Below are 19,611 nucleotides of genomic sequence, written 5' to 3'. Positions count from 1 at the left end.
GATCGTCTTATTCAAGCACTTGCTCTTACCTTTTCACAATCCTCACTGGACGTTCCACGTACAAAACTCGTTCATCCACTTCAATATCCTCGAAATTCAACACGTAACCTTGATATGGCTCATACTTCCTCAACATCGATTCATGGAATACGTTGTGTACTTGAGTAAGTCTTGGTGGTAACGCAAGACAATAAGCTAAATTCCCGACTCGTTCCAAAATCTCAAACGGTCCAACATACCTCGGACTCATCTTTCCTTTCTTGCCAAAGCGAGATGTTCCTATCATAGGTGACACCTTAAGGAAAACGTAATCACCTACTTGGAATTTCAATGGCCTACGCCGCTTGTCAACATAACTTTTCTAACTGCTCCGGGCTGTTTTAAGTCTTTCTCTAATGACATTGACAACGTCCAATAACCGTTGCACCAACTCGGGGCCACCGATCTTCCTTTCACCAATCTCATTTCAACAAACTAGTGTCCCGCAGGCCCTACCATAAAACACTTCAAATGGCGCCATCTTAATACTTTACCGATAACTGTTATTGTAAGCAAACTCAACCAAATGAAATCGTTCCTCCCAACTTCCTTTGAAACCAATACACATGCCCACAACATATCCTCGAGCATCTGAATTATCCTTTTTGACTGGCTATTAGTTTGCGGATGATAGGCCATGCTAGACTACAGCTTTGTCCTCAACACGGTTTGCAAGCTTTTTCAAAATGTGGCGGTGAATTTGGGATCACGATCCAATGTGATTGTCATTGGCACTCCATGAAGACGCACTATCCGTCGCACGTACAACTCAGCATACCTATCCAATGAGAAGTCCTTTCAAGCGGCAATGAAATGTGCAGATTTCGTCAGTCCATCAATCACGATCCGGATTGAATCATTGCCTCACCGACTCCTTGGCAATTCCATCACAAAATCCATTGTGATATGCTCCTATTTCCAATCCGAAATCTCGAATGGTTATAGTAATTACCAAACTTACAATGCTGTGCTTTCACTTGCTAGTATGTTAAGCACTTCGCCACGTGTTTGGCTATGTCTACTTTCATGCCACTCCACCAACATTATAACCTCAAGTTCCGGTACATTTTTGTGCTGCCCGGATAAATACTATAGTTGCTGCGATAGGCTTCCAATAAGATTTTCTCCTTAAGAATCTTCATCAGCAGGCATGCATAATCGTCCTAAAAACCTTAATATCCCGTCCTCGGCTATTTGGAAGTCGGCTTTCCTTTTCGTCGAATTCTCATGCGGAATCTTCCGAATCGTAGGATCCGTTAATTGGAAAGCCTTAACTATTAGCTGCACTTCCGATTCAATCCTCAACATAGTCATGAGACTCGATAGATGGCTCATCTCAAACTTAAAATCAGAATCTTGCACCTCCTCAAGAAGAACCCACTCTCGACCATCAATTGCGCAATCGCTGACTTTCGACTCAACGCATCTACGACCTTATTAGCTTTACCCAAATGGTACAAAATCTCGCAATCATAATCTTTGAGATGCTCCATCCAACAACGTTGCCTCAAATTCAACTCCTTCTGAGAGAATAGATACTGGAGACTTTGATGGTCAATATAAACTTGAAACCTTTCTCCAACCAGATATGCCTCCGGATCTTAAGAGCAAAAATGATGGCTACTAGCTCCGGATGATGTGTCGGATAGTTCAACTCATAAGGCCTTAGCCGATAGGAAGTGTATGCAACCACCCTTCCATGTTGTATTAGGACGCAACCCAATCCTTTATATGACGCATCACTATAAATCTCATAACCTTCGGGACCGGACGATATTGTTAAAAATGGAGTCGTAATTAGCTTGTGCTTAAGCTCTTGAAAATTACGATCACACTTGTCCATCCACTCAAACTTTTCGTCCTTCTTCGGCAATCACATCAAAGACATAGCTATTACGGAGAATCTTTCTATGAAACATTTGTAATAGCATGCCAATTCCAAGAAACTCCAGGACTTCATTCTCGTCGTTGGTCTTAGCCAATCTATAATCGCTTCAATCTTGGCCGAATCAATAGAAATCCCTTCGCCGGAGATCACATGACCTAAAAAAGCTACACGAGCTAGCGAAAACTCGCATTTACTAAACTTGGATTAAAACTTATGTTCCGTAAGGGTTCGCAATATCGTCCTCCATCCTTGGTTCCTCAATCAACGTGCTAACCATGGTTGCTAAATAACCTTATAACCACTATCAAATAAACAAGTTGCCTAAAGCGACGAAATCAAGGGAATCGAGTTTCCTCCTCGGTTTCCAACAAACTCAAAACTAATCCCTTCCGTCGGGTTAAATTGAATCGCCTTGCGATAGCAATCCAACGTAGTTTGTTGCTTGGTGAGCCAATCTATACCAATGATGACATTAAAGTCATACATCGCCAGCACAATCAAATCTATCTTTTCCTCGCGATCACCTAAAACTAATTTACAATCAGGATATCCTACCGCAGACACTACACTATCCTTTAGCAGTGTAGAAATTGTAAGAACAGTTCCCAACGGTTTCAGACTTAACCCTACTAACTTAAAAACTACTCAACAAAAAACGAATGCGTGACTCTCGAATCAAACAATGCATGAGATACATGATCATGCAAGGAGACCATACCTATAACAGTTAGTAAGTCCTTTGCCTCTTCTTGAATGACAGCATACACCCGTCCTTGCACTAGGGGTCGATTCGGGGTGTTCGGCGGTGCGTTCCCTCGTGGTTGTCCTCCTTGCGGTGGCTGTGCTTGCACTCCCATGGGTCTTTGCTAGAAATCTCTCACTTGGTAGCCATGTTGACTACACCCATAGCAGACTCCCATCCTAAAAGGGTACGGGGCTATTTTATGCCTCCAATTATAGACTCGATATACACCATTATGGTGGTATGCCGGCTTCCCCACAGCGTTCCTTCGGTTGGGTGGAACGGAATGCTTTCCTCTTATCATCGGCCTTTTCCCCAACCGATGACCATCTCAAGCATGAGGTGCAAATCGCAATCCGGATGCGATTGCCCTTTCGGCCATGTTCCTCTCCATAAGTTGGGCCCTCTCATACGGATCATTATAATCCTTATGGTTCAGTGGCACCGGCTGATCCTTGATTTCGGGTTTCAGCCCATCCCGAAATCTCCTCGCCCTATACAGAAGATCCTCGATCATCCTCAACGCATACTTCGACAATTTGGTGAACTTCGTCTCATACTAATCCACTAACAACTGGTTCTATGGAAGACGCAGAAACTCAGCCATCTTCTACTCTCGTGCACAATCCGAAAAGTGCGTTCCATTGAAGGCTTCGACGAAGGCATCCCACACCGAGACCACACCTTTGGGAAAGATCCTTCCCTATGTTGCTTCCCACCACGTTCTAGTGTTACCTTGCAATTGGTAAATGGTCAACATTACCTTATCCTCTCCAGAGCATCTTAACAAGGCAAAGGCCTTTTCCAACTCCTCGATCCATGAGGTTGAAGCCCCTAGATTATCCGTTCCTGTAAACTTCGGTGGCTTGAGCTTTAGAAATTGCTCCACCAACTTATACATTAGTTGCCCACCATTCCCATTTCCAGCTATCGGGTCTTCGTTCGGAGCGACAGTAGTAGTAGTAGTAGTAGCTTGATTCCTTACTTGCTGCCCTACGATGTCTCCCAAAGCTTCCAACGCCCGCAGAATCCCATCTACTCTGGGATCCTCCTAAGTTGCCTTTCCTCTATGCACTCTTGCATTATAGTTGATCATCTTTTAGGGACCTTATGAAATCCTGTTCACCCCAAAGCCAACGCGTAATGAGAACTTAGGACCGCAACCTAAAACTCAATTAGCAAACACAAGCACAGGATTTTAATCCTACTAACTCTCCTAAAACCCAACACACCTTATCACTCCAGGTTGTGACCAAACAGATCAAGCTGACCTTGTTTTGATACTACTCTTGGGTGGGGTTGTCACACCTTATCGCAAGCACGCCATAACCCTACTAAACGCCTCGGGTCATTGAAGGGCGACTCCACGGGCACGTTGTCGACCCATTCATTTTATCTTTTAATTAAGCGTATGCAGAAACGATTCATCTCCGGACAAACATAAAAACAGGGACTCGTCGAAAGAAACCCAACAACTAACAAATAGCAAAGCTCATTTTATTTATATATTGTTAACCCCGAGAAGTTCGTATACACAAGCCTTACCTCAGAGCCACTTCCTACAACCATAAAAAAGATACCGGATCGTAGTTGGGGCTAACGCTATTCCATACTACTCAAAAAGAGAGGTCAACGTCTACGTCCTTCTCAGAGCATGCTCTCCATAACTAAGGTCCTGAAAAATGGTTAACAATAATGAATGAAATATAAAATCTCCGTGAGTCAACGCCCTAAGCCCGAGTAGGGTGCTGATTCTCTCACAGTAGCCTAAACATGCAAGTTGATATCGATTGCGGATCAATAATGTGCAACTTCCATAACACTCTAGTTACTACGTGATGAGGCACTTAACTCAAGCAATCAACCATCAATCATAGGCACACTTACCCCGCCTTGGCACACACAAAGCATAGTATCCATCATGGCATCATATAGTAACACACAGGCCAAAGCATACAACCAGAACACCCATTGCGGTCTCGCATGCATAATGCATCGTACGTGTTCCGGCTATTAACAGCTACTTGGCCACATCACACTCGGAAGTTAGTGCTCTTCCGGCATGACCGGGTATAGGCCTGCCCCATCGTGCACAGCAACCGATAAGCCATGTGATTCCGAACTCCCGCCGACATAAATATATCAAGCATTCCTATAAGGAGCATCGGCCTACAACTTGCTACGACGGCATCCATCCAACCGTATGATTCCGAACTCCCGCGAGCATGGACTGTCAGGCGTCTGATAAACCATGTGATTCCGAGCTCTCGCCGGTACAAACATACCAGGCTTCGTCCCTTGGATACACCCGGGTAACGGTATCCATCATGTGACCATACGAGCATACTAAATAATCATGCCAATTCATATCTTCACATTTAGCCTAATGCAAACATGGTCATGTTCACCCTTCAACTCATTGCAATTTTTCACACATAAAAATGCAATAAAAAATTCACACATGTTCACGGGAACATACGTTTTTTGTCAAACCTAATATTCTCCACTTCCATACCATAGTGGATTTTTTTAGTACAAAAACATGACGGTTTGACGTCACCTCATAGTACGTCATTAATTACGTATCCAAAAATTCATTTTCTAGTATAATAATTACCATATCAAAATAGGTGATTATTTTAATGGCATAAAAAATAATCGTGTCAACACCAAATAATAATAAAATCATTATTATTATTTAATAATAATTATTTACTCCAACCATGATTAATTAACCCAACTATGATTAAATTAATCCAACTATGGTTAATTGACCCGACTACGGTTAATTAACTCAATCACGATTAATTAAAGTAATTATGGTTAATTAACTTAACCATGGTCAATTAACGCAACCAAATACCTTAACCATGATTAATTATCAACTAATCACCATTAACATTAACTAACCGCAATTAACATAATATAAACTATATCATAAACGCAATTAACAATCTAATCAACGATTAGTGAGTTAACTTACAAACTAAACGACCGGCAACGACGGTGGGCTAGAGGCTACGAGTGACACAGCCACTTGCGGGCGGCGTGGCGGTTGGCTTGGGCAGCTCATGGTGCGGGTGGCTAGGTCCGGGGTTGCACGGCGACATAAGGGTGCAACCGTGGGTCGGCGGTATGGCACGCGAGCGGCGGTGACATGGGTGGCTCGCGGTGAGCGGCGGCTCACGAATGGGTGGTTGGACAGTGGGTCGCGGGTGGCGGATCGCGAGCGGCGCACGGTAACACGAGTAAAGTGGTGGAGGAGGGCACACGAATCGGTGGTTCGACGAGGGTGGTTGGGACGGCACGGGTCAACTCGGCAATGAACAGCGAAGGATGACGACGGCCGGCGGAGCTCGGGAGAGATGGCAATGGAGGTTGGTCAACCAAGAAAATGGAGATGAGGGGAGTAGAGGGTAGTCGAAAAAGGAAAAAAATGAGGGGGAAGGAGAGAGAGAGGGGGTCTCGGCCGTGGGGGAAAATAGGGAGGAGGTGGTGGTCGTTCAAGGATAAGAGAGAGAGATGATGTGTGAGGTGATGTGAGGTGGGGTCCACAAGTCAAATCCTATTAATGGTCTTCTTCCTAATGTCATAAATGCAAGGGCAATTTGGTAATTTAGCTAGCAAGGGGTAGGTTAGTCGGTTGGCACAATGATTGAGGCCATTTTAATGATTTCACATTTAGGGTTCGGTTAGGACTAGGCTCGGGCATGAATGGCCTCAACGCTTCGATTTGACGACTCGACTATTCCAGCTTGATTTCTCCTATCCGACGCCTCAGCATAATCCAATATCGAATCAAAACAAATAAGTCATTGCCCAACTATTGTCCCTTAATCCTCGAAAATCCAATATTATTTACCAGATTGGAATTCGTGGGTAAAATCCATCGAATTCAGTTATCTTCAAATCGTCGAAATTTTGGTACGTCACAAGAATTGCAATAAAACATTTTTGAACCTTAGCGAAGCAACCCTACCATCAATCCAAACCCAACCCTAACTAATTCTCCGATTCCCGATTCTTCCTTGGAACCATACTCAGCCTCAAATTATACACGATCGCGAGAAAAAATATACAAAGAAAAACAGAAAAATTTGTCCCAAGTTCTAGGATCCCAGTTCCGGTTCTAGATGATGGAATCTGGAACCTACCCGTCGGAACAGGTTTCTCATTTTTTTGGAACCCGAAACCTACTATCTATATCCCAAAACCTAGAACCGGACCTGTTTCTACGGGTTCCAATTTCAGGTTCCCATTTCGGGTTCCCAATTCTACCCCGGTACCAAGCTAACTCTTAGTATCGTGTCGTGTCGTGTCGTGTCGTGTCACGTCGCATGTTGGTATCAATGCTACTTACCTTACTCATCCAGTGGTTGCTCCTGTTGCGCAGCCCACAATGCAACTTAGCCGACGTAATGGGAGGGGAGAGAGATGATAGAATTTAGTACTAATGTCGTTCTCGTCAAGAAAATAACTCTTTTCTAACGGATTCTTCCTCTTGTTCGGGTTGAGATTCCATGAAGCGCACAGATCCAAGAACTCTCCTACCAAAGTATGTTCTCCTCTCGTTGTTGGTATAACTGGTGGAAGGCTTCCATTCCAGATTCTAAACAATGTCTTTTCGCTCGTGCTTGTTTCCCCTTGTCCTCAAGCAATCCAATCACAACCCAATGATGAGGACAAAAGGCTTACTCGGGACAGTGTTCGTTGTAGCTCTTAACTAGTTGAATAAGGCGACCTGGTCTCTTTCTTGAAGTCCTCATCTGTTCATTTGTTTTCTCATGGTTGCACTCGACGAGCCGGAGACAAACCCAAGCAAGATTTCTTATGAAAAGTCATGGGCCTCCCGCGCACCCACCCATATGACAAACCCTCTAGCTTATTCATTCCGCAATGAGTAGCAAAGATGGCGGTGATGGAGAAACATGTCCTTTTCCTCTCTCTCTGTCTCTCTCCTCCTGTTATTCTCGAATGGGCATCCCTAGTTTGCCTCACCTGAAGATACGGGAGATGGGTCTAAGCAGTGGGGATACGTAGAAGTTTGACCAGGTACGTAGTTTCAGCAGCCAAATTCTTCGGTTGATGGCAAAAACATGTGGCCTTGATCAAAAAAAGGGAAAAGTACATTAGAAGTGCCATAACTTTGGTACGGCGTTCACTTGAGTGCCATAACTTTCAAAACGTTCACTTAAGTGTCATAACTTTCAAAAATCGTTCACTTAAGTACCATGCTGACGTGGATGCCGGAAAAGCTAGCGTGGCACACCGAAAAAGTCACCGTAGCACTCAAGTGAACGATTTTGCTCTAACATAGCACTCGAGTGAACGATTTTGCTCCAACATAGCACTCGAGTGAACGATTTTTGAAAGTTAAGGCACTCAAGTGAACGCCGTACACAAGTTATCGCACTTCTAGTATATTTTTCCCTCAAAAAAATGATTGCTTGCTATATATATATATATGTTCATTAGAACCATTATACGTTCAAGGGATAGACTAATGTTCAATTTATTGACTTAAGTACACTACAAGTGCCAAAAGTTGTGTACGACGCTCATTATAGTGTCAAAACTTTCAAAACGATCACTTAAATGCCAAAATTTTTGAAAAACGATCATTTCGGTGCCAAAACTTTTAAAACGATCACTTAATTGGCAACTTTTTTAAAAAAGATCATTTAAGTGTCAATTTTTTTAAAAAAAAAAAGATCACTTTAGTGTCAACTCTACCGAGCCACATCAGCTCAAATATTAATAAAAAAAACATGTGTCGGATTTTCGGTAAGCCACGTCACCTGAAATTGGAGTTGGCAATCAAGTGATCATTTTTTAAAGAAGTTGGCACTTAAGTGATCTTTTTTTAAAAATGTTGGCATTTAAGTGATCGTTTTGAAAGTTTTGATACTAAAGTGAGCGTCATACACAAGTTTTGACACTTCTAGTGTTCTTTATCCTCAATGTATTATATTGGGCTTTAGGCGCTCACCACTTCTGGTAGCTATACAGAAGTCCATATAGAGTTGAAGACCCTTCCAAGCCATGGCCGATACTTCTGTGGCACCAAGGAGGCCCCGTGAGAATTTTTACCTTTGAAATTACACCCACTAGAATGAAAATCGGTGTGCGTCCATCACCTCTCTCCTTTGTTTTCCCAGGGAGCCTCTAGAGTTGGATTTGGAAATTTCGGAGAAATCGGACTACTGGACGAGAATTTGCAGCCCCGGAATTTCACATGGCTTCGTAAAGCAAATCTTTTGTTTGTGATACATAGCAAGTTTCTCTTTAGTTCTTCATACAATCATTATGAAGAATGCCCTCTTAGGTATTGGCATTTATGAGGCACCGCTGCTTAGTTTGTTGTTAACTTGTAATCCTATGTATACACAGGACAATACGGTGGCAACGGGTTTCAGTTATGTGGAGGATGAGAGCTTAGTAGTGAAAACAGACTATGAAGCAAAGAATGATTTGACCACTCTGGCGATAGAGCTCTTCAATGGGAATGAGACTCTCCAAAAGAGCCCTCTGCACCTCTTTGCAGAATCATATGGAGGCAAATTTGCTTCCGCCCTTGGAGTAACAGCTCTAGAAGCTATTGAAGCCGGAAAACCGAGGGCCCAACTTGGGGGTAGAAATTCTTTTTTTCCCAACTACTCTGTGGCCACCTGTTTGAAGAAGTCGCGACTTTCAGTATCCGACACCGAGAGACCCACTGTTTCTGATGTTTTCTCATATTGTCCAAATGTAGGAGTTGCTTTGGGGGATCGTTGGATTTCTCCCGAGGACTTTGTGGTATGTAATTTCAGCCATCAAAGAAATTTGTTTGTTTTGCATAATGAAGATAGCCATTGCTAATTTGTAACTCACTTCTTGTTTCGCACTAAATCGAAGTTCTCATGGGGACCCGTTCTTAAAGTCACGTCACATATTGACGAGAACGGCTTGAAGCAATCCAACAGGTCGAAGTCACAAATCTCCTTCTAAGTCCCTACACGGAAAGAAAGCTAGACACACAACCATAACGTCAAGTTAACTATTGTGCTGTCCAGTTTAGCCCTGAAGATCCAGCAGCAACTTGCGGAAGGCAAATCGGAAGATGCCACGGGAACATGGCGAGTCCTGGAGCAAGTCATCCTACAACACAAGAATAACGTAGTATCTATCTCAATCGCCTGTTCTAGTCATAACACAAGAAAATGGCGTGCACTTTCGGTCTCGAGGGAGTTTCTGAGAGCTGCGTGACTCGTAGGACTTTTACAACCTCATGTTAGACTATGAGAGCAACTCGGCGGTGGTGGAAGAGAGTAGAAGTAGATGACATAGATACCTGGAGAGAACCTCAACCGGTGCGGGGGCAGCCAATGGTGACTTCGGAAGCTTAATGAACGGGCACGATCAGAAAGAAGCTAAAGATCATCCCAGATAATGTGACGTAAGTTCCATAAGACCAGAAATGCTTGACAAATTTAACTCTACTTGCGGTTTCACCCAATCCTTTATTTCTTTCCTAGTTCTGCCTAATTCGATATTTAATGTATATTTATTTTCCCCCGGGTCAATCAAAATTCATCGTGTTGTAGATGGTGTTGACACCTAAATTTTGATTTTTAGAAAATCATTCACATAAGTATAAAATGAGAATTAGACATTGTTCTCACAAAAATGATTTCTCATGCATTGCATATTCAATTTTTGTCGGTCATTACATTTAGAATCAGAGGTAAGTCAATTGAGCTTAGTTTTAGCGTTCACCAAGATCAGATTCAATTTGAAAAAATTCTGTTCGGGCAGAGGGTGTGCCGAATTTATTAAGCTAATTGAACTTAACTTCAAGCCAATTTTATTTCGTTCAAGCTTAAATTATCCAAATAAGGCTTTCGGTTAAATGTCCGTTATTTAGAAAAGCCTTAGTTGAGTTCAAGAATGTGAGACGAGCCCATGGATTGATTAGAAAATTCGAATGAGGCATTACAAAGGCTGGCTGAAATTCCATGATGGGTTCGGTCCTTAATTTGACTCCAAATTAGCCCATCGTGAAGTGAAGCCCCCAGTTAATTACCCATTAATCATATAGAACCCAATTAGGCCTAAAATTGCATTCTAAACCCACAAAAGAGGCCATTTTCAGCCATTTCTTTCATCATTACCCCCTTTGGCCGAGATTCGTAGAGTCCTAGTGGATTAGGACTCCTCGAAGTTCAAATAATTCAAGAGTTCTAATGATTTGGGGATCCTATCTAGCTAGAGTTTTATCGGATTCAGAAACTTAAATCTAACGGTTCATAATAAATCCTATTCTAGCTAGGGTTGATAATCCGACAGTTTCCGACAACTCCTACTCCTACTAGGACTCTGGCTCAAGACTCTATATAAATAAGAGCTCATTCACGTTCAGAGGGGTCGACCATTATAAAATTTTCGGCACACATTGGGCGAAGAGAGTTGAGAGTTGTTTGCGAAGTACGAAGGGGTCCGATTGTTTCCCCCGCGGTCGAGACAAATCCCCCTCAAAATTTCGTCAACTCTTCGTCGAATCCTCTTTCGTCGCTCGTCCGTGACTGCACACCACCGCAGCTCCAGCAGCTCATCCAAGGTCAGATGTCCTCGCCATCACAGCTTCACGAAGTCCACATCTGTCTGTCTTTGCTGTTCACCGTCAAAAAACCATCCAAAGAGGGCTGCTGTCCAATCCAATTCACACTGCTGTTCAGCTTTGGGTTAAGGTGCATTGGTCCTTATTTTGCTGTTATTTAAGGATTTAATCCTTGTGCTACGTGTGATAGATTAACCGGAGGCAATCTCTGGTGATTTGTGCTTCAAAAAGCACAAATTTGGGGTGGAAATCATCAAGCGTGCTGTTGGAGAAACTCAGTTCGGAAGAGGTGAGTTTTCTCGATCCTTATTTGTTGATCCATGCATATTTACTTGAGAATTTACATGTTGTTCCTTGGTTCTTTTGAACGTACAATGGTTTCGCAATCAAGTTTAGAAAAATTGCATATTCTTCCATCAAATTGATGCCAAAAACTGAAGGGGTTGCGCGGGAACTGTTTCTTTTAGCAAGCTCAAATTGATAGAAATTATGCCTTTTCTCAAGCAAAGGTCGCTCGCCGATTTTTCTCAAGATCGAATTGAATTGAGCAAGAATGAGTTTTTTTTTTCTAAAAAAAACTGGAATTTTTTTTGCGTATACATACACAATGGCCGAACGTATGATCATCGGATGTTTCCTGCCTTGAGCTATCACAATTACTTGGATTAGTCCTATCCCATAGTCATTTGACGTTATCTCATGTAGTGGGTGGAGTTTTGATATGATGCGGATGTGTTTTGTTTATTCTAATGATTATCTCTAACAAGTATTTTCATGGGAGTGTACATCCACTGTTAAATTGGCTTGTCTTGTGATTCTTTGATGTTATTGGATGTTAGAGATAAGACTAGATCCGAATGAAATTTTTTTTTTTAAAGATTATCGGAGCTAATTCTTCCAACCTTTAAAGATAATTCTTTCAAATTAAAAATGGATAATTTTCTCAAAAAATTGAAATCAAATTTCGGATGAGGAAAGGTGGATCATTTGAAGAGAAAATTAAACTTTGCTTACCAAAATCAAATTTGGCTGCACGTTCATTGTCTTGGTGGATATCACGTTTATCTTGTTTGGATACTTGATCTTTCTTGCGGATTGACTTTTCGAGAAAATCTAGGTTCAAGTCACGTCCTAAAATACACTTGACTAGTGAAGCATCTGAGTTTATCTTTGGCATATGCTTTGATCGACTTAATCTTGACATAAAGATATTGTGCACATTATTTAGAATATTCATGGTTATCTGGTGATCGAATTTCGAATGCATCTGAAAATTTTGAGCATATCGGATAAGATTTTTACCTCGATCGGGAATTCCGAGCATATCTTTAAAATTCGGGAGATTATCTAAAACCTCTTTCAAATCTCATGTGATAACTTTCCTAAGTTTAAAAGATATGAAATCCTTTGTGGATAGGGGCCTATCCCCTTTAAAATTTCGGCACCTATCCCTAGTTGGCCGAGAAATTAATTTTTTTTTTTACATACCTTAGTCTAATTCAAATATTTTTATAATCTACCTTGAGTATAATACATGCTCCCTTGTGCCTTGTCCCTCGGAATATGTGCATTGTGGATGACTATCCGACTTTACCCCCGAAGTACGACGTCATCCGCACATGGATTTGTCTAACCTATCCCATAACTTTGGGACCGAACCGACAAATTTCATAATATATAAATTCACTATCTCGACCCCACCCCCGGGTACGACGTGAATAAATTACCTTCTGACCCCACCTCCCGGGTACGAAGCAAACTCATCGGAAAAATTCGGATTATAAGGTGTATTATGCTCAAGGTTTATTATATTTTTATTTGATTCATTTCTTCATTAAAAAAAAATCATAAAAATAATTAAAAAAATCATCATATCTTGACCTTAAATGAATTCTTTTCGGAAATTATATCTTAAGATGACTCTTAATATAAATTGGGTTTTGATTAATCAATTTGTGTTAATTGTCGGATCAAAAATCATAAAACCGAAAATTCATTAACGGGTTATGACATTCCATGTGCATTTCACATAGTCTAATTCGTCATGCATTCTCATATGTCGTTCATGCATTTTCACGTCTTAAATATAATCCATATTGCATGCCATGTAATTCGAAATTCATGTTCACTTTGCATCAAATTCAATTTTTCCAAAAGCCATTCATGCAATTTTTTTTTTTTACTATATCACATGTAAATAAATCATCTTGCATGTTGTATAGGTTAGTTTTTATGTTGCACATCATGTAGTTAGAATTCACTTTCCTTTATATGCATCAAAATACATTTTCTCAATATCACTCGTCATTCATTTCATATAGTTGCATAGCATTCATCTAATCAAGAAAACCCAAAAATAAATTGCACCTAAATTCATTCATTGAAATCAATCGGATTTGCCAATCAAGAAAATTTTCACAAGAATGGTACCGAAAGGGTGTTAATTGAAAAATTAACATAATCAAGTCTCCGAACCTAAAACTCTGTTTAGCAGAAAATAAAGTATTCTCCCATACTTTATTTAGGTATCTAATCTACCTTCCAAAAAAGATTAGTAGCGGCTCCAAAACTCGAAAATCCTTTGATTGAAATCATGTGAACTTAAGTTGCGAATTGGTAGAGCTTGGGAGAGCTCGGGCTAGGTTAATTAATTCATTTAATTAATTTGGTAATCCATTAACCCGGAATTCAACACGAATTTTAGGTCACGACAGATGGCAAGGACAGGTCCGCTTGGTTTTTCCAGCCACGGATGGAGATTTCATGAAACCAAGAATCGAAGAGGTGATCACTAACTCCGGTGTGAATTCTATTCCCGCAAGGGAATACAATTGTCTAGATGTAAACGAGAAGAGACGAGAACTCAAACTCGACTTTAGTTTTTCGCTGTCTGCCACCGCAAGATTATGAAGTGTCGATAAATTTACTCGGGTGGACAAGCTTTTAGCCGAAGGCGTAAACGTCACCATTTACAAAGGGCAGGTCGGGATATTTCCATTAACTTTTTCCACGCGCTTCGTACGGGTCTCTTTGCCGGCTGATTTTGCCTCCACATAATCCGATTTGGAAGACTTCCTAAAGCTGCAGCTGGATCTCATATGTGCAACAAAAGGAGTAGAAGCATGGCTCAATAAGCTCAAGTAACGGCTCCTTTTCAACACAACACACCAACAGACATTTACCCTTGCATTCTTAATTTCGAAAATGATCCTTCAAATTTGCCTTGTCATATGCAGGTGGTACGGTCTAAGCAATTTCCTGAGCGAGGACCGGGTTCCTCTATACTGTGGAAAAGGCTTTACGGGGACCAACGGGTTCCGGAGATCCTACAGGAACCTCTTCTTTTCCCGGATTCCGGGTGCTGGACACATGGCGAGTATTCACAACCAAATCCCTCCAATGGAATTGTTTTCGGGTTGTGAAGATTTACTGCAAGCTACGAATCATTCTTTCAAAGTACGAAAAGGATCCTTCAAGATGAATTCGATTCCGGGCAACTTTTCTAAATTTTTGTTTTCACTAAGTAAATTTCTCAAGGTGATATTCTCCCACCCGGTTTTTCATATCTCTGCAAAACAGTGTGATTCAGGGTTTCCAATATTGCAGCTCTAATATCAATGCATCTTTTACTAACTATAGGTCAGACCACTATTCCATAAAAGAAATTTTTTCACAAATTTCTTGTTCCAGTATTCATTTCTTGTCATAAGAATTAATGCAGTTTGAAAGCGATGAAACATAAAAGTTGCTTTTAGGTTGTCGAAAATTTGTGAAATAAGGAAACTCTAAAATCCTTTAAACTGAGTTCTTACTTCTCTAAGAAAAAAGAAACGATCGAAATCATTTTGCCAAAAATAGGCCCTTCCCATTTTCGACGACATCATGATTGTCAACTGAAATGCTGCCAAATCGAGCAAGAAGATACATAGTTATAGCTGATTATGAGATGTAAATTGAGCACCACAAAAAAAAACATGTCCTTTGGCAAAGTAATTGCATGTTCTACACAAGCTTGGACACCATTATTTTTCCTATTTCTATCACAATCCAAAAACTCCATTCCCCACCTTAGCGGTTCAATAAGTAGGAACTCGTAACAGGGAAATTCGAAAACACGAGATGCCGAACCCGCAAGAAGATATCTGTAGTCTTTCAGCTTGGTTTGGCTCGTTCTTCTGCAGGTACCCAATGACCAGCCATGCATTTCCTTACGGATGACGGGCAGCATCACTCAGTCGCCAAGCAAATCTTAGTTTGAAAATCAAGCAAGCTCAAAGGAGTCCTTCATCAATAGTGAGACATCCTCGGGCTTTATTATGAACTATGCCATAATTGCAAAATGACATATTCTCATGTAACTTAGAATTAGAAGCTGAACTTGTCCCTTAGCTTGCACTGTTTAATGAAGTGAAGAAGTGTCGATTAAGCGATTGGAAAACAATTGTGTGTAACCTGTGAATTTTCTTTTCCCACAGCTTGTGCTACATACTCGCAATGCATGACCGTTGGATTGAGAAAAGTTCATTCTCACTAAAAAGTAACTGTCTCAGAAACTTTTTCCAAAGCACCTCTCACCAATCTTTCCACTAATTGATTTCCTCCATTCTATCGGTAGAGACAGAAGCAAATGATGGCACCAGCTTTTCAAGCTTTTAATGAAAAACTGAACCAAGGACAATCACACTTGACAAATAAAAACACAAGTACTGAGAAAAAAAGTATCGGGGAAAAAAGAAACAATTCAAAATTAATCGATGAACACATTCCACTTAAACACCATTTTACAACTATAACGTTTCATATATATAACATCACCTCCAAAGTACAATTCCTAAATTGTTAAAATGCTATAACTGCTCTAACCGTATGAGAGCTCATTCATCGCTCAAACGATCTAATTCTTTCTCCCACTTCATCCCAAACATCCGGCGTCCAAAGGGCACAATGAGATTATACCGAAAGACCTACACAACGGCAACAAATCCATCTTGTTAAAAAATAACAGCACCAACCTTCTTTTTCCACTTCATAAAAGTAGCAAGATACTAGAAACAGAAGAAAGCATCCATTGAATTGACTATAGCAACCAACTCACCTTGTCATTGATTCCTCGCATTTGCACTTTCAAAGCCTCCGAACGCTCGTCCCACTCGGATCGACTCCCATTGCTTCTGCTCATCCATGCTTTCTTTAGCGCTCTCCGCCACTCGGACATCGCATTCCTTATTTCCTTGTTAAGTTCTACCCACTCTGGAGCACAACCATTCTTATTCAGAATCCGATACAAGGTGTCTTCTGCCGGATCTGCGTGTGGATTTACGCCGAGGTCAAGGGGTTTCCCTTTCCCGGGTAGGTTCTCAAAATGTCCTTCCTCCATTGAATGCCATATTCTCTGCTCCACTATGTTCACAATATCAGTCTCGGATCCGCCAAAAGGTTAACACAAAACATCATCCACCGACTCCTAATTAAGTTGCGACTTTTTTTCTATTCAAGCAACAAAAGTGTGCATCAAGATGCTAAACGAAAATCAAGGAACGTCCTATTCTCTTCTTCAATGCAACCGTCGACACAAAATAAGTCCCAATCCGGAAATCGACTAAACTACAATTCCGCACCGAGGACGCCTTACTATTACCTACTTCTACTGCAGCAACAATGAAAGCTCATTTAAAAGCATCACCGTCCAACGGATCATTCAGTACAAGCATACAAGCCTTATTATAGGAGAAAAAATATGTGCTTGATCTTCCGGGTCAATTGCTTTCTACTTTGCGGTATCTAACTAAGCCTAGTTGAGTAGGGACATTAAGTTAAAACAGAGAGCTTATGCATAGAACGCAATTCCCCCGTGATACTCAAACTCAGCCACCGATAATCCAGACTTCTACTCCCTTAAAAGAGAAAGATCGTGCAAATTAAAGCCCAAACTCCAGCACGCATGGACGTCTTGCGAAAGATGTGCAAAAGCTGAAATTGTACGCTAGCTCAATCAGAAGAAGCAGCAAGATATTACCTCTAAAATCGGCAAATTCACCATACAAATCATACAACCCTATGGAACAACTCCAGAATCAACAAAAAAAGAGCTTAATAACAGCCCCCACATACGCTTCCGCAAAGACGCGCGTCCACTTAGATAACTCATTGCGTACCTGACGGAGTTGCGATGGCCACGGAGCTCGGGAGGAAGCTTGCGGTCGTTGACGGCGTCGATTACGCCCGATAGACGGTCCGTAATCTTCTTACGGGGCTTCGAGGCCGTTCCATCCGGCGACGACGGCGAAGGCGAAGACGATGATGACGAGGAGGAAGAAGCCCGCCCGGGCCCACACAGGTCGCGACCCGACCAAGCGAAGATCGGGCATCCGTCGGCGAGGAAGGATTCCGACGAGGACGAGAGCCTTCTCGCGAGTCGACCCGCCATTTCCGAGCGGGACCACGAGCGCCGCCGACGCCCGAGTCTAAAAACCGAAACACCGTCTCACATTATTTTACGTGGGTGGAGACGAGCGACGCCACGTCGCCAGCGGTAATTTGTTGGCGGTGCAAAGAGAATCGTTGGGGAACAGACTCGAGGATGTGTTTTTAGTGATTTTCAATTTTTTTCTCTAGACTAATTTAATTCTTGCAAATTTAGATTTTATACAAATTTAAGACGTTTAAGTATTTTCAACGACGTGCAAATATTAACACCTAAATCATATATATTCCATAATTTTTCTAAATTTTATTTGAAGAACCTAGCAAAAAGTAATACTAGAATTATCTTAATGTGATTTACATTAATTGAAATTAATATATAGGTTGATCTATTAAGGTATGATACATGTTCTTAATTAGTTATAATATGGGCTGGCTAGTGTGGGCCTAATTAGGCCCGACCCGTGAAGAGAGGGTCCGAGCCGAAAACTCTATAAAAGACACAAGTTCCCCCTCTAGCCATTTGTCATAGAAAATTCATAATGTATCTTTTCATTCGAATAACAATTATCTCATATGCCAACGATAATCCAAAGGAAATAGAGCGGAAGACTTGTTCCGAGAATCGTCGTTGTTCGGCTTCAAGTCATGATAGATTCCAAATCAGGTTTGAGCCAATTCTCTTTCCTCGATTCATGTATTGTGTTTCTCATTCCGATTATGCTGATCCCGAACATACCACATTTTCGTGGCCTAGCATTTAGTATCAAAGCCACCTAACCGAGGATAGAGATGCAATCTGTTTTGGCATATTTGGTAGACGCGTGAGGATGCATGGATGCTCCAATAAGAGTGTGGTCGCCAGCATTATGTTCGTATGGTCCCGCTCTATATTATGGTATATTCATATTACATGTTTGAAGCTTTTAAGGTTGAAAAAATGCATAAGAAATCCTATATACGCATATTATTAGGGGTAATTTTATACACACACATCAATAAGTTACTACAATGTAATTTAGCATGCATTTAATAGATGTGATACATAAGGTTTATTGTAACAGGCATGATACCTTAATCCTCAATTAGAGCTTCGGCATCTCAGGGGGCCGTTCGACGCTAATTCCGATCTCTAATTTAGCATGCATTTAATAGATGTGATACACAAGGTTTATTGTAACAGGCACGATGCCTTAATCCTCAATTAGAGCTTCAGCATCCCAAGGCGCCATTCGACGCTAGTTCCGAGCTCTAATTTAATCTTATATTATTTAGTATTAGAGGGCGTATGCAGAACCTAAAACCATTACAAACAGGCCATGGGCCACCCAAAAAGAAAGACAAGTACATGCATAAAAAGGGAAATGGCGACAGGCCTAAAGAGTATGGCCTAAATAGGGTTCCACTACCTATATCACACATATAAAAAACATCCATTATTATTTATAAATGTAACTAAAATAAGTATAACTATTAGTTAGTCACATTATCTTATTTTAAACAAACCATAGAATACACTGGGAAGGAATTCAAGGGAAAACTACTCCGAGTACTATCCGTCATCTCCATCGGCGGGCTCCAAGATCTTGTCATCTTCTTGTCTAGGTCTTCTACTTCTCAAGTGGCTAAATCCTATCTGAAAAAATGATAAATTCCACAGGAATGAGCCGAAACTCAGCGAGTAGAATGTTCCGAACCATTCGACTAAACTATCTATTTGTCACTTAATTGGACAAAACCACACGACAAGCATCGAGGCATGCGGAGCGGACGAACGATGAGACAACCAAGCAGAATTGACCCCGACTACACGCAAAATGAGATTCGACAACTCCACACACATAACCCGACCTTTATCCATACCATGAATTCCACACGCATGAACATACACATGATCCATTCAATCTCAATTTTCACTTTTGA

The 19,611-nt window shown here is 41.3% G+C and overlaps 1 protein-coding gene and 1 pseudogene across 3 annotated transcripts in view; one reads left to right on the top strand and one right to left on the bottom strand.

Moving 5' to 3' along the window:
* Positions 1-17,805, bottom strand: part of LOC115731342 (dnaJ homolog subfamily C member 28) — a 147,615-nt gene extending 129,810 nt beyond the window's left edge. The window contains exons 1-3 of one of the 3 annotated variants that reach the window (XR_007199162.1): positions 17,421-17,805; positions 16,361-16,691; positions 15,394-15,518 (exon numbers count right to left, since the gene is read on the bottom strand). Coding sequence is in view for 2 of the 3 variants with exons in the window: in XM_030661997.2 (XP_030517857.2) it covers positions 16,140-16,229; positions 16,361-16,691; positions 17,421-17,692 (693 nt within the window). In the remaining variant the exon portion in view is untranslated. Of the gene's footprint in view, positions 1-15,354; positions 15,519-15,989; positions 16,230-16,360; positions 16,692-17,420 lie in introns of those variants that run through there. The other 2 variants (XM_048282002.1, XM_030661997.2) reach the window with 2 other exon arrangements.
* Positions 7,191-15,518, top strand: LOC115731341 (annotated as a pseudogene).
* Positions 17,806-19,611: the final 1,806 nt, after the last annotated feature.

The sequence above is a fragment of the Rhodamnia argentea genome, chromosome 7 (genome assembly GCF_020921035.1).
Source record: "Rhodamnia argentea isolate NSW1041297 chromosome 7, ASM2092103v1, whole genome shotgun sequence".
Lineage (NCBI taxonomy): Eukaryota > Viridiplantae > Streptophyta > Magnoliopsida > Myrtales > Myrtaceae > Rhodamnia > Rhodamnia argentea.
The sequence above is the reverse complement of the archived record's forward strand: the minus strand, read 5'-3'. Positions and strand labels throughout refer to the sequence as shown.